The sequence below is a fragment of the Geotrypetes seraphini genome, chromosome 3 (assembly GCF_902459505.1).
Source record: "Geotrypetes seraphini chromosome 3, aGeoSer1.1, whole genome shotgun sequence".
Lineage (NCBI taxonomy): Eukaryota > Metazoa > Chordata > Amphibia > Gymnophiona > Dermophiidae > Geotrypetes > Geotrypetes seraphini.
The window spans coordinates 331,200,255-331,213,295 of record NC_047086.1 but is presented as its reverse complement, the minus strand read 5'-3'; the positions used below and the strand labels follow the sequence as shown (position 1 = coordinate 331,213,295).

At 41.3% G+C, this 13,041-nt stretch overlaps 1 protein-coding gene across 5 annotated transcripts in view; it reads right to left on the bottom strand.

The window, feature by feature from the left end:
* Nucleotides 1–9,115, bottom strand: part of VRK2 (VRK serine/threonine kinase 2) — a 162,901-nt gene extending 153,786 nt beyond the window's left edge. The window contains exons 1-4 of one of the 5 annotated variants that reach the window (XM_033936303.1): nt 8,939–9,113; nt 8,662–8,711; nt 8,132–8,234; nt 4,823–4,977 (exon numbers count right to left, since the gene is read on the bottom strand). In XM_033936303.1, coding sequence (XP_033792194.1) covers nt 4,823–4,958 — 136 coding nt within the window. In that variant the 5' untranslated portion in view covers nt 4,959–4,977; nt 8,132–8,234; nt 8,662–8,711; nt 8,939–9,113. Of the gene's footprint in view, nt 1–4,822; nt 4,978–8,131; nt 8,235–8,661; nt 8,712–8,938 lie in introns of all 5 variants that reach the window. The other 4 variants (XM_033936306.1, XM_033936305.1, XM_033936302.1 and 1 more) reach the window with 4 other exon arrangements.
* Between the last annotated feature and the right edge of the window lie 3,926 nt (nt 9,116–13,041).

Sequence of the window (13,041 nt, the reverse complement as noted above, 5' to 3'; positions counted from 1 at the left end):
GGTTCAGCAAGTCCGCGTGTTGTGAAGGAATAAAGGGCTAGATTCACTAAGCAAACCGATCGTGTACCGATCGGTTTGTGAGCCTTTTGCGGCCTTTTGCGACCCGATTTCCCTCCAACCCAATTCATTAACCTCTCCTCCGATCCAATAAAGATCTGTGCATACAAATGAGGGGAACCAGTATGCAAAGCAGGAAGGACGTGATTCACTGACTGGCTGGCCGATCAAAAAAACTAGCGACTGGTGAGGACCAGTCACTTGTTCTAAAACCCTGCTCTCTGCCCCGATTCTCCTGCTCTGGCTGCCCTGCTCTCAGCCCCGACTTTCCAGCCCTTCCCCGCAGTATGAGCTTGTGGTTTTAACCTGCGAGTTTAAAAGCGGGTTAAAACCACGGGCTCGTGAAGTTAAAAAAAAAAAACAGGCACAAAGAACCACTAGCGCATGACAGACCATCTACAATCTAGGAAGATAGTCTGCGCATGCTCAAGGATCGCTCTCCAGCGATCCGTGTGGTTGGTGGGGGGCGTGCCAACGATCGCCCCCATTTGCATGCAGGCCTTAAATGAATTTGTTAGTCTGCATGCAATTGGGCACGGATCGGACACGGAAAAGAGGTTAGTGAATCTAGCCCAAAGTGGACATTTAGGTGAATTTAGGTTTCAGACATTAATTTACATAAGGGAAAGTTCTTTGTTTTTTTGGCTCATAGAAATCACTTTGGAAACTGAGCTTTTCTAACTATGTGAAGGCTTCCTCAGTACTTTGTTGCTTGATATGTCAGAGAAAAAAAAATAGAAAACAAAAGGAGTGAAAGAGGTACTGAGTTTATTCTCATTACCCATCTTTTATAACAGCCTGGCTCTAATGCTCCAATTTTTTTTTTTTTACTTCTTAACTCCAACCTGTTTTTCTTGTTATCTTCTCCCTCACTTCCTGTTTACTGCTATTTTCCCACCTACAGTAGTTTCTCTTTCCCCTTCCTTCCAGTTTCCTGCTCTGTCTCTGAAATACCAGGGATGTATACGGTGAAAAAAAAATTTTGGTTCCTTTTCAGATTTTTCTTTTGGATTTTTTTGTTTCATTTTAATTTAATAAAAGGTTTGGACAAGCAATAACCAATCCTGCCAGCATTAAAACATTGCATGTGCATTAATCCATAGGTTAACATATACTAAACTGATTTTCTACACATTGGATTTCAGACACATTAAAACTGCATGCTTCTTCATCCCTTCCTTGAACTCACCCATGTCCCCCTCTCTTCCTTTCCTATTAATCTGCTTCATTCTCTCTTTGCCCCCCCCCCCCCATACTCTTTCTTTTCTACTTTTCATTCTCTTAAAACTTCCTACTGATCTGAATGACCAATAAAAGCCTTATACCCTACCACCTATGTCTCCATAGAGCAGAAGCAGTGATGTAAGGACTTAGGTCTGTAGTAGTGGGTCCTAATACTGACCGAGACGGAGGGAAGAACGAGGGCAACAGCAACTGAGGCCAAAGAGAAGAAGTAAAGTCAGCATTAGAACTATATGGAGTCACTGAAAGAAAAATGTGAACCAGGCTGGGAAAGGGCAGAGGCAAGCTGTCAGCAGCCTTGGTATAGTTAGGTATCTAGGCTTCTTTTTTTTTTTTTTTTTTTTTTTTTGAAAAACGAAGAAAACAAGGAAAGAAACAGTAGAAAACGCAGCGACCGCGTCGAAAATCCGTACACAGCCGCGGCGACAGAAGGCAAACACGAGCACAATTTTCCACAGGGCTTCTGGCTCCGCAGATGAAATTGAACTGAGGACCACGAGGTGGGGATGCGCCCTCTAGTGGGCGAGAAGGCTAGCACATGCGTGGTGCAGTGTGCAAACTTGAAACTTCAATCAAGTTTGCTTGAAAAGCTGTCCGCGCTGGGGCTCCGTAGATGACGTCACCCATATGTGAGAATATCATGCCTGCTTGTCCTGGGATAAATAAAGTTCAAACAAGTTATAAATAGGTGATGTAGCGATGCCTTCTGTTCAACTAACTTAATACAATTTATTTGATGACCCCTCTTTTCTACATATAGTGGAGCAAAACACAAATACTGCAGTAGATAATTCATGGCACATGAAAATATTACCTAAAGATGATAGCATCTGAAGTTCTGAAGACCACAAGAATGTGCATTCACTATGTCTTAAAACTTTTAAGGCTCCTTTTACTAAGGTACGCTAGCATTTTTAGCGCGTGGTACGTTTCTAGAATAATACCAGCTCAATGCTGGCATTAAGGTCTAGCACTCGTGCGGCAATTTAGCACACGTTATTTTGCGCTTTAAGCCCTAATGCACCTTAGTAAAAGAAGCCTTTAATGAGCAATTAAAAAAAAATTATTATACATTTACTTCACAATTAACAGGCATGAAATAATATTAATGTGAATTTAAAAAGTCTGTATTAGCCTCAATATGTGGGAAAAAAAAAATAAAATATCCAAAAATAGGGAAAGTAAAAAGTTTTTCCTAGGCACATCCCTCCTAAACATATGAAGAAACACGTAAACATTACTTTTCAAGCATTAAACAAAAGTTCTCAGCCCAACAAGAAGGGAACGATGTGGCACCATGAAACTTACAAGTTATTCAAAGACAAAAAAAAAAAATGCAGCTGTTTACTGCTGATTCCAGTTTTTATCCAGTTGTTATCCATCAGGTTATTTTGTATTAACTCACACTCGGACCCCTGAGGAAGGAGTGTTTCTTCGAAACATGTACCTTGTCAGGTCCGGGGTCATCAATCCTTTTGGATACAAACTGTTTTATGTTTATATTTTTATACATATTGTTTATGACTTTTCATTAAAGACTTGGTATCTTGTACATCATCACTGCAGTTTTTTCTTTTGTCTTCCGACTTGATATTTCACTGCAGTTTTGTTGAATTCTTTGTTGTTGACATACAAGTTATTCCACATATTCACCACTATGTTCAACACACTTGGCACAGCGTGTCTGAAGTTTCTGTAACCTTTCCCCCCCAAAAAAAAGTACTCTGATGTCTGGTCACCGAAATACTGCTCCGCTGCTACAATCGCCTCCGAAACTACTCGAAAATCGTCACCCTTTCAAACTCTTTTTAAGGTTTGGAAACAGAAAATAATCAGATGAAGCAAGATCCGGTGAGTAGGGTGGATGGTCTGCACTGAAACCCCAACTGCGTTAAAACATTCATCATTTTGCCAACCTTGTTAGTAGGTACATTGAAACATGATGGCAGATAAAGGCCAAAGGCCCATCTAGTCTGCCCATCCACAGTAACCATCATTTCTTTCTCTCTCCGAGAGATCCAACGTGCCTATCTTGCAAAAAGAACTCCGCAGCTTCCCTCTCCTTTTTTTCTTTCAATGCCTCCTTGTTGTTTTATCTCAGAATCATAGTGCTGTAGCAGTTGTTACAAAAAAAAGTTGGCACCAGCTTGCTGAAAATTCTGCAAAATCAACTGGAAGTGTCCACTTGATGTTTTTCATCAGCATTCAAACATTTGGACACCCACTTGGCTGACAGTTTCTGCATTCCCAGCTGCAAGAGGATTATACACCCAACACGTTCCTTAAGATATCTATAGTGTCTCAGCAATTGTTTCAGCCGATATTCAAGCTGCCCAAATTGGAACTTTGCAAACAAAAACTAACATTTTTCACCTACAGTGGCAAAACAGTGCTCAGGAAGTTGGTTGGGTTGAGAACTTTCAGCATCCTCTCATATGCTCAAAGAAATCAAGTTTTGTTAAGGATGGAAGGGGTTTTTAGACATGTAAACATTAAACTGAGCCAGTCGCACTTGACACCTTAACCAACGTCTAAGATGTACAGTTTCACACAAATGAGCCAAGAAAGCAGGATCACACTTTCATTTTCAAAAATCTAACATAACAAATCTAATAGGAAAATTACTAATTTATGATCCATCTAAATCAGCAGCACCTTTGCTCAAACCTAGAGGTCGAATTTTAGGGCTTACAGATTTGCAAAATACCCTGCTGGATCTAAACCAGAATAGGCGAGTCACACCTGTTTTTTTTTATGCTGAGAATCATCTTCTCAAGAAGACATTAAGAAGCGAGATTTCATTCATATACTGTACAAAACTAATTCTTAACCTTTTTTTAAAAAAAATCTTTTTTTGTAACCTACTTTGAATCTAATGCAGTGTCTCACAAACTTCTGGAAACCGCGATACACTAAACCCTGTGCCGTGACTGGAGGGCATCCGTAAAATGTGCGGACATCAACATGATGACATCATGGGCATGCGTGAAGTCATCACGCTGACGTCCGCATATGTGCTAAGGTCCTCCAGACAGGGCCCTGAGCTGCCAGTGAGGAAGTGCTGGCAAGGAGAAGTGCCGGCACCGGCTGACTGCCTACAGTATGTGCCTCTCGCCCTGAGAGGCACACCCTGTAGGCAGTCAGCCAGCACCTCTCCACCTCACCAGCATCTCATGCCACACCCGGAATTTCACCGTGGCACAGTTTGCGATACACTGATCTAATGTGATATAAGAAGGATAAAGCCCTGGAATGGAATAAAATAGATATACACAAGGATGATTTATCATAGATTTCCACATATTTAGACTTTGCGTATTGCGGTCACCCTGAAGTGCTGCCAGAAGCCACAGTTCACCATCCCTGCTCTTTAGGGCTCTGCCAAAACAGCAAACCTCCAGCCTAACTAGACAGTTGCAGACACCACTTGTAATTACTGATTGTAAAACATTACTCCAACACAAAAATGAAAAGGCATGCAGGCCGTTCATGAATCTGTTTATAAGCAGAACAATTACCTTACCTAAATATATTAATCCAAAGCCTCCTTCGGCTAAGAAGGTTTCCAGCCTCCACTTTGTCCCCTCTGAATCTTCCAGCACCAAGCCTTCAGGCAGTTTAATTGGAAGCTTACTCTTACCAGCTTTTTTCGGTGGCATCACTTCTTTTAAGCCAATACTAAGAAAAGAAGAGAATCAGCAACACGTTTCCATCACCCTTGCTGCAAAATTGAAATAAGTCTTCAAATTTCAATTTCCGGCCCCAGCCAAAAGATTTCCCTGCCAAAAGCAAGCAATATCTTGAGACAGCAGTTCTGGCAAGGAAATGTGAAACTGAAACTTGCCAAAAGACTAAGAAAAGAAAAAAAAAAAAGGTTCTCATTTCTAAAATGAATATCCACTGAGTGCTTCTCATGACAGAGCAAGTTTGGTTTTTGCATGTTCCTTAAATTGCAGCCAGCAACACGCAGCCTATTTTAAAGCAAGCTTTGGAGCAAAAGCCACACTTGCTACCCAAAATACCACACACACACAAAAAAGTGACAGTCATAACTGCCATCCATGCCCTCTCTGTAAGAGAGGGCCACTTTCTCTACCCTACACATACAACTGGCCCAGAAATATCTAAGTAAAAGGACCATTTAAACCAGGGGTGTCCAACCTGTGGCCCCATGAAGTATTTTATGCGGCTCCGGTCGAAGGCGATGCAGTGTTTTCCTCTGCTGCCCCCGAGTGTTTACCGTCTTGCCAGCTCCCTGTTCTGTTTTGCTGCAGTGTTTGCACATTTGTGCGGCCCCCAGAAACATTTTTTTCGGCCAATGCGGCCCAAGGAAGCCAAAAGGTTGGACACCCCTGATTTAAACAAATGGGCGGAAGACATCCATGAAAAAGTGATACCAGTGAAGGAATGGAAAAAGCAAAAAAAGGTAGGGAGGGATAATTCATTGTGGCCCCCCCTTTTATGAAGCTGCATTAGGGTTTCTTTTTATCGCAAGTCGCTGCGGTAAAAGCTCCAACGCTCATAGGAATTCTATGAGCGTCGTAGCTTTTACCACAGCAGCCAGCGATAAAAAAACCCTAATGTGGCTTGATAAAAGGGGGCCTGTATTTTTGTGAGCCTGAAGGACGTATCTGCTACTCCCAACAGTGAAAACAAATACAGTGGTGCCTCGCATAACGAACGCCTCGCACAGCGAACGCTGCGCACAACGAACTTCATGTCTTGCTTCCTACAACGAACTTCGTTTCACACAACGAAGTCGCCCGAGCTGCATCCTTCCGCGCAGGCACTGCGCTTAACTGCCCTCTCTCCGCCTGGCTCCCTGTGCAGTGGCGGACCGTCGGCTCGCAGGGGCCCGGCGCCTACTGCTGATGCGTTGGGGGGGCGGAGCTACTCTCGCCGCTTCCCCGATGCTAGAAAAAAAAATGAACAGTTAAGTCCCAGTTTTTGCCGCTGAGACTCTGCCCTCTCTCACTGTAAAATTAGACTCTACTTAGTCTGTCTTTAAATTTAAAAAATGTGTGTTGTTTTAAAAAACAATTATGTTTTTAGATGTATCTAAATAAAAATAATAACAAAAAATTTATCTTTTTTTATGTCATCTTAGCATATTTTATGCTACAGAACGAATTATTTTTTTTTACATGTATTGTTATGGGAAAACGCGTTTCACATAACGAACTTTTCGCATAACAAACTTGCTCCTGGAACCAATTAATTCGTTGTGTGAGGCACCACTGTATTCATAAAGTTGCTCACAAGGAGAGCACATGTGCTGGGCAGAGTGTTCCCCCATCTGCCCACCAATCTACAGAATCACAGATCTGGTAGACACCAGGTGCCAGTACTCTGCCTGTGGTCACAAATGCATCAGTGTCTTGAATGGGGTCCCCAGCACTCAACTGGGTGCCCTCGACAACACTTTTCCCTCTTGGTCCAATTAATGAAGTCCTTTGCCACAGCTAGAAGTTGGACCAGGCAGGTCCTGGTCAGAGAATGATACAGGGATAAATCTGTCCCCATCCCGTCCCTGTGAGTTTTGTCGCTGTCGTTATCCCATTCCTGTAAGCTCTGCCTTAACTGCATAAGCCTCGAACACGTATGATTTTAAAGTGTTTGAGGCTTGTGCAGATGAGGATGGAGCTTGCAGGAATGGGGCAGGAACAGGAAAAGAACTTGCAGGAGCGGAACGGGAAAATGAGTTCCTGCGGGGACAGGGAAAATTTTGTCCTCGTGTCATTCTCTAGTCCTAGTCCCATCTTTCTAGGATGCTTGACAACAGACGTTTATGTTTCTCCTGGGATAGCCAAAATTCCTGAGGCCTCTCACAGAATAGCTAAGTTGCTCATACTAGCACTTGTTCCAGCTTTCCCAGGGGCCCCCCGATTCAACTTTGGCTTTCTTCATGCTGGGTACAACAGTCTCAAGAAACTTCTCAGCATGCCTATGCCGAGTCATCAGGATAATTGTGGCCTATGCTAGGATCAATGTAACAGTCCCTTTGGGGTCGTCACTGAGCCTTCTTGGGTCAGGAATGAAAACACCCTTCGGGTGTAGTCTCTTCAGGGTCCTTTGGAATAAGGACATTCCCAGCAGGGGTTTGAATTCCGCAAGTGACAACTATAAATTATCCAAGAAGGAACTTTCCAGAAGTAAGTGAAACAGTTATATGTTCAGTAGCTGAACTCTGTGTTGACTTCCCAGGCTGCTGCAACATGTTTGGACTCCTCTGAGCCTGAAGAAACAGAAAAAGTCTGTGCAGGGGCAATTGTAACACCCTGGGTGGTAAATGCAAAAATATTATGTCTCATGTCCTGGGGTTCACAGGAATTCCACCCAGGACTTGGCAAGTGTTGGCTGATGATGGTGCCCAGTTCCCTAAATTTCTCTCTAGGGCTGATCCCGACGGGATTACTGTTCGGGGTACTTTGGTAGCAAGCCCCTTAAACAGCAATGCCTCTGGTTTGACAGACAATAGTTTGGACTCCAGGTAGAAAAGAAAAAAAAAACCCTCCCCACAATCAGAGGTTTTTTTAATTAACCCACACATACACAAAAACAAAAGAAAGAAAGAATCCTTAGCAGAGAGGAAGAGGGGGGATTAAAAAACAAAAAACAAACAAACAGATAAGCAGGGAGGGAGGCTCTGAGGAAGAGCAAGCCTTAGGGAAGTAGCTAGTGAGAAACCCAAGTGAATAACCAAATCTAAGTGATAGGGGTAGGGCACCTTGTATCCTAGGAAAAAGACAAGCTCTTCTCTCTCCCATAAAGTATCCGACTCCCCCTACTGCTAGAAAAGCCCCCTCTTAACAGGGGGAAAGAGCATAACTACCTTTTTGTTCAGGATCAGCTAGTCTAAACACGCCTCATGCTGGGAGAAAGGCAGAAGTCACCGCTGCTGTTGGGGGAAGGAGGAACAATCTTCTAAGATTTGCCTACATAAGCAGAAGAAAGGAAAAAGATTGGGAAGTGAAAAAGAGCAGACCAGAAGAGAACCCTGTAATAAGGAAGGCATTTGCTGGCCTATTTGCTGCTTTTTGATGATTTGGGGAGGGGTAAAGTGTTCAGCTCCCAAGGAGAAAAAAAATCTCTAGATTAGCATTTCTAGGGACAGAACTAGCTTTTAATTCCTATCTGGGGTGGTTGGAATGGATCTCAGCTCTGTTCCAGCCCTGCCTCCCAGCAAAAATGGGCAGATCATTTAGGAATCTGTTTATAAGAAGCAAAGACACATTACCTAGCTATTATTAATGCAAAATCCCCCTTGGTAAAGAACCTGCCTAACCTCCACTTTTTTTTTCCCCGCCAGTGTCTTTTCAGCACTAATCCTTCAGGCAGGGGGGCTAGGAAGCTTATTCTTACCAGCTTTCTTCAGCGGCATCGCTCCTCTTCTATATGAAGGGACAGTAATGCTAAAAGAAAAACAGCAACACGTGTTACAATCACCCACGTTGCAAAACTGAAACGGGGCTCAAGTTTCCGTTTCCAGCCCCAAACAAACTTTCCCGATACAAGCAAGAAATATTTTAAGGCAGTGACTCTAGCAAGAACATGAAACTGAAAAGCGGGGGTGGGTTGAGACTGCCTTAGCTTCAGAGAGAGCTCTTTTGTTTCCTTTTAATGGTCATGGAATACATACATGAGAGAGCCGGTTTGGTTTCTGTCAGTTCCTGAAACTGGAGCTCGAACGCTCAGGGATCCCGGGACTACACGTGTCTACCTCACTTCCTGTTGCTGTCCCCGGCAATAGAGGGAAGAGGGTGGAGAGTAGAATAGACGTAGTAAGGTGTGCGTGTTTAAATCGTCGCTTTAGGAGCAACTAACACTGATTGCTTTTGGACTGGCTGGAGTTTTCTTAATGAACACCTAATTTATCTGCTCCATCTTAATTTTCCACATATTAACCTGACACTAACTTTTCTGCTCAAATTTTTTTGGTGTTTTTTTTTTTTTTTTTGGGGGGGGGGGGGAAGTTCCTTTTAAATAGAATGATGTGCTAAGGTTTGAGTTTGAAGCACAATGCAGAAAATCTTTTCGGTGTTCTTCAAAGCCTTTTGGCTGTATGTATTCATTTTTCCTCTTTCTGCTGGTTTTAGCATTTCGTTACACTTTTTTTTAAATAGGATCTCTGAATGGTTACTGGTTTTGAGAGGTGTGTTTGCATATTCCATGAACCCATTAGTTATACGGTTTATTTAATCAAAGTTAGAGAAGGAAGAAACTGTAAAGCAGTGTCTCTCAAACTGTGTGTGCCATGAGAGATTCCAGATTTTTCTTTATAAAAAGTTCACTTCATAAGTATACACTAGAATAGATGACGTACGTCCAGTCTGTCAATATTATGAGCGTCTCTGTGCCTAAGGATTCAACCGCTCAGAAAAGCATCATTCTTTGATGTGGTTGGTCCTTGAAAACGAACAGCAAGTGATTTTAGTTTTATTTTTAATGCAGTAGTTATCCTAACTTGAGCAACAAAGCAATCAAGGCTTTATTACTGTTTGGATCGTCTTATCTAGGTGAACTTGGATTTTCAGCTCTGATAGAAATTAAATGGAAAAAAAAAAAAAAAAAAGAGAATGACTGCAGATGGTGGATGATGAAATGTGTGTTTGCTTGTTGACTATTGGGCCACATTATGAGTTAATTTGCACTCAAAAACAAGCACATCCATCACATCGGAGCAGTTACCGCTGCTTCCGGTGCTAAAACCCATGTTATGCGTTAGTAAAGGAGGGGGTTAGTTTCACCGTTGTTACAAATACATATACATAACTTAAATTCAATTTTAAAAAACTCTTAAATTTAATTTTTTGTTGGTTTTACAATTTTATAATTTCTTTTTTTTTGCTCAATAAATTTTTATTAGCATTTTCAAGTATGAACAGAACATCACCAAAACAATTAGCAAAATTAGATTTGATTACAAAAATCAATATACATATAGGGCTCCTTTTACTAAGGTGCATTAGAGCCTTAACGCGCGGAATAGCGCCACCTAAATTGCCGCACACGCTAGACCTTAACACCAGCATTGAGCTGGCGTTATTCTAGAAATGTACCACATGGTAATTTTGTGCGTGCACTAAAAACGCTAGCGCACTTTAGTAAAAGGAGCCCATAATGTTAAAACTAAAGCTAACATACAATACAATAACACAAGAAGACTAAGAGCATGGATGTACATTACCATAGATTTTTTTAAAAATCATTTAAAATATGATATGTCACTATATTTTATGAGGATGAGGGGATTCCAAATTTTTTTAAAAATGGGCAAACATCCCTTCCTTTCCGCAAACACTCTTTCAAACTTAACAGTTAAACTTACTAAATTCCACCATTCCATGTATTCAGCTCTTGAAAAGTCTTTCCAGTGAGCAAGAATTATTTTAATTGCTAAGCTGAGCAATATTCGTCCAAGTTTTGCCTGTTCATCTGTAATTGCCGTATTTATAGAAAGTTGACCCAACAAAATGCATGAATTATTTTAATTGCTAAGTTGAGCAATATTCGTCCAAGTTTAGCCTGTTCATCTGTAATTGACGTATTTATGGAAAGTTGACCCAACAGAATGATATTTATGGTCAGCTGCTCTTTAACATTAATCAGTGAACAAATAGAATCCCAAATGTTTTGCCAATAGAATTGTAATAAATCACATTGGAAAAGTAAATGCACCAAAGTACCTGTCTCCTTTCTACAAGACCAACACTTATTTGATTCATAAGATCTTATTTTACTCGGTTTATAAGGAGTTTATACTGCTTTATGTAAAATAAAATATACATAGATTGAGTAACGGTGGAAGATTTCAAAGTTTTGTATACAGACAACCAAACGTGTTTCCATTGCTTATCACCATTTTGAGCTTATGTGCCCACTAGACTCAGTCCCCATAGGTCTGTGGAATTTGTTGTTACGCAACACTTTGTACCAAGTTGATGTGGCTCCTTAAAAGATATTTTATTAATATAATCTATAAAACTTGAGGCCTCTTCGATCAAACTGCGCTAGCAGTTTGTAGTGCGGTAGTTTGTACTGCGGTGAGCCGTGCTGAATGGCCCACGCTGCTCCCGATGCTAGCGCAGTTTGATCGAAGAGGCCCTTGGTGTCTTGCTAGTGAGCTGTGAAGTTTTGACAAAGGACCTCATACCGTGTTGGAGTTGTGTCAATTAAAAAAAATTGATTATATGGTACTTGATATTTATCTTGTATTTCAGAAAAGGTCATCCATTCATTATCATATTTTAATTGCTGGATAGTCCAAATATTAGCCTCTTATCATGGTTTCCAACTGATTATTTTATCTTCGATTTTAAACCTGACATTGTTCCAAATAGAGACATGTGTTGTAGTAGACCAAGCCACAGGAAGTGCAGAATCTATTGCTTTAACTGCAATTGAGGCAGTACATAGTAATCTATCCTTACAGCCGAGCACTTTGTTGTTGAATAGAAATAACAACTTGATGGGATAATTGTTCCAATTATAGGCAATAGCCTGTATCCAGCTAGGTTGATCAGATGTAAAATTGACATCCATAAAACATCTAGAAACAAGTTTGACAATGTATGCAGTATTCCCAGAAACTAGGAAAATTAACACCCCATCCTCTTTTTTAGCCTTAAGTTTTTTAAGAGCAATGCATGGAGACTTATTGTTCCATAAAAATGCTATAAGTAAACTTTCCACTTTACGACAGAAATTAACATTCAAATATAGTGGCAGCATGCTCAAAATGTAGTTAATTTTAGGAACAATCATCATTTTTAAAGTGTCCAATCTCCTTCACCATGATAATCTTAATGGTGGCCACTGCTTTAGCTTTTTTGAAACACAAATTCCTCATTTGTCTGAATTGTTTCTTCAATAGTAGGGCAGAAATATACTCTTAAGTATTTTAGTTTATTTTTAACACATTTTATAATTTCAATTATATGCTGCTAAAAAACATTTGCTCCATTTAGTGTGCCAGAACTAGAGAATGACACGGGGACAAATTTTTCTCCGTCCTCGCGGGAACTCATTTTCCCTCCCCGTGAGTTCTTTTCCTGTCCCAGGAAAATCAGAAGTGTTTGAGGCTTGTGTGGTAAAGGAATGGGGCAGGGGCAGCAACAAAACTTGCGGGGACGGGATAGGGAAATTGAGTTTCTATGGGGACAAATTTGTCCCCGTGTCATTCTCTAGCCAGAACTAAAAAAAGTTCTAGACACACTGCTTATGGCATTCTGTACTGTTGTGTGGTTTAGTATTAAAACTACCACAAATTCCAATTTTATACAATAAGACTTATTTACTAATAAGTGTCAAAGGTGGTTGCTGTGGTTGCACATTTCAATAAATTTCTCCCTTTCTCATCCCCCGGATCATGTGCAGCATCTTTCACCACTGACCACCAGCCCCATGCCCAACATCTCTCCTTCTATCACCCCTCTCCAGCATATGCCACATCTCTCCCTCCATTCCTTCTACCACTATGTCCAACATTCCTCTCCCTTGCATCTCTTTTAATCTGACCCACTGTTCATTCTCCACGACCATATCCCAACATTTCTCCCTCTCATCCTTCTCTTTCCCATGCATCTCTATCTCACTCCACTCTCTCTGCCCAACAATGTTCCTCTTTCTTCCTTTCCCCATGTGCACTATCTCTTTCCCTCTCACTCACTCGTGCCCAACAATTCTCCCTTTCTAGTCCTTCCCTCCCTTCTGTGTCCCTAGTTCATGCCCCTCCCTTCCTCC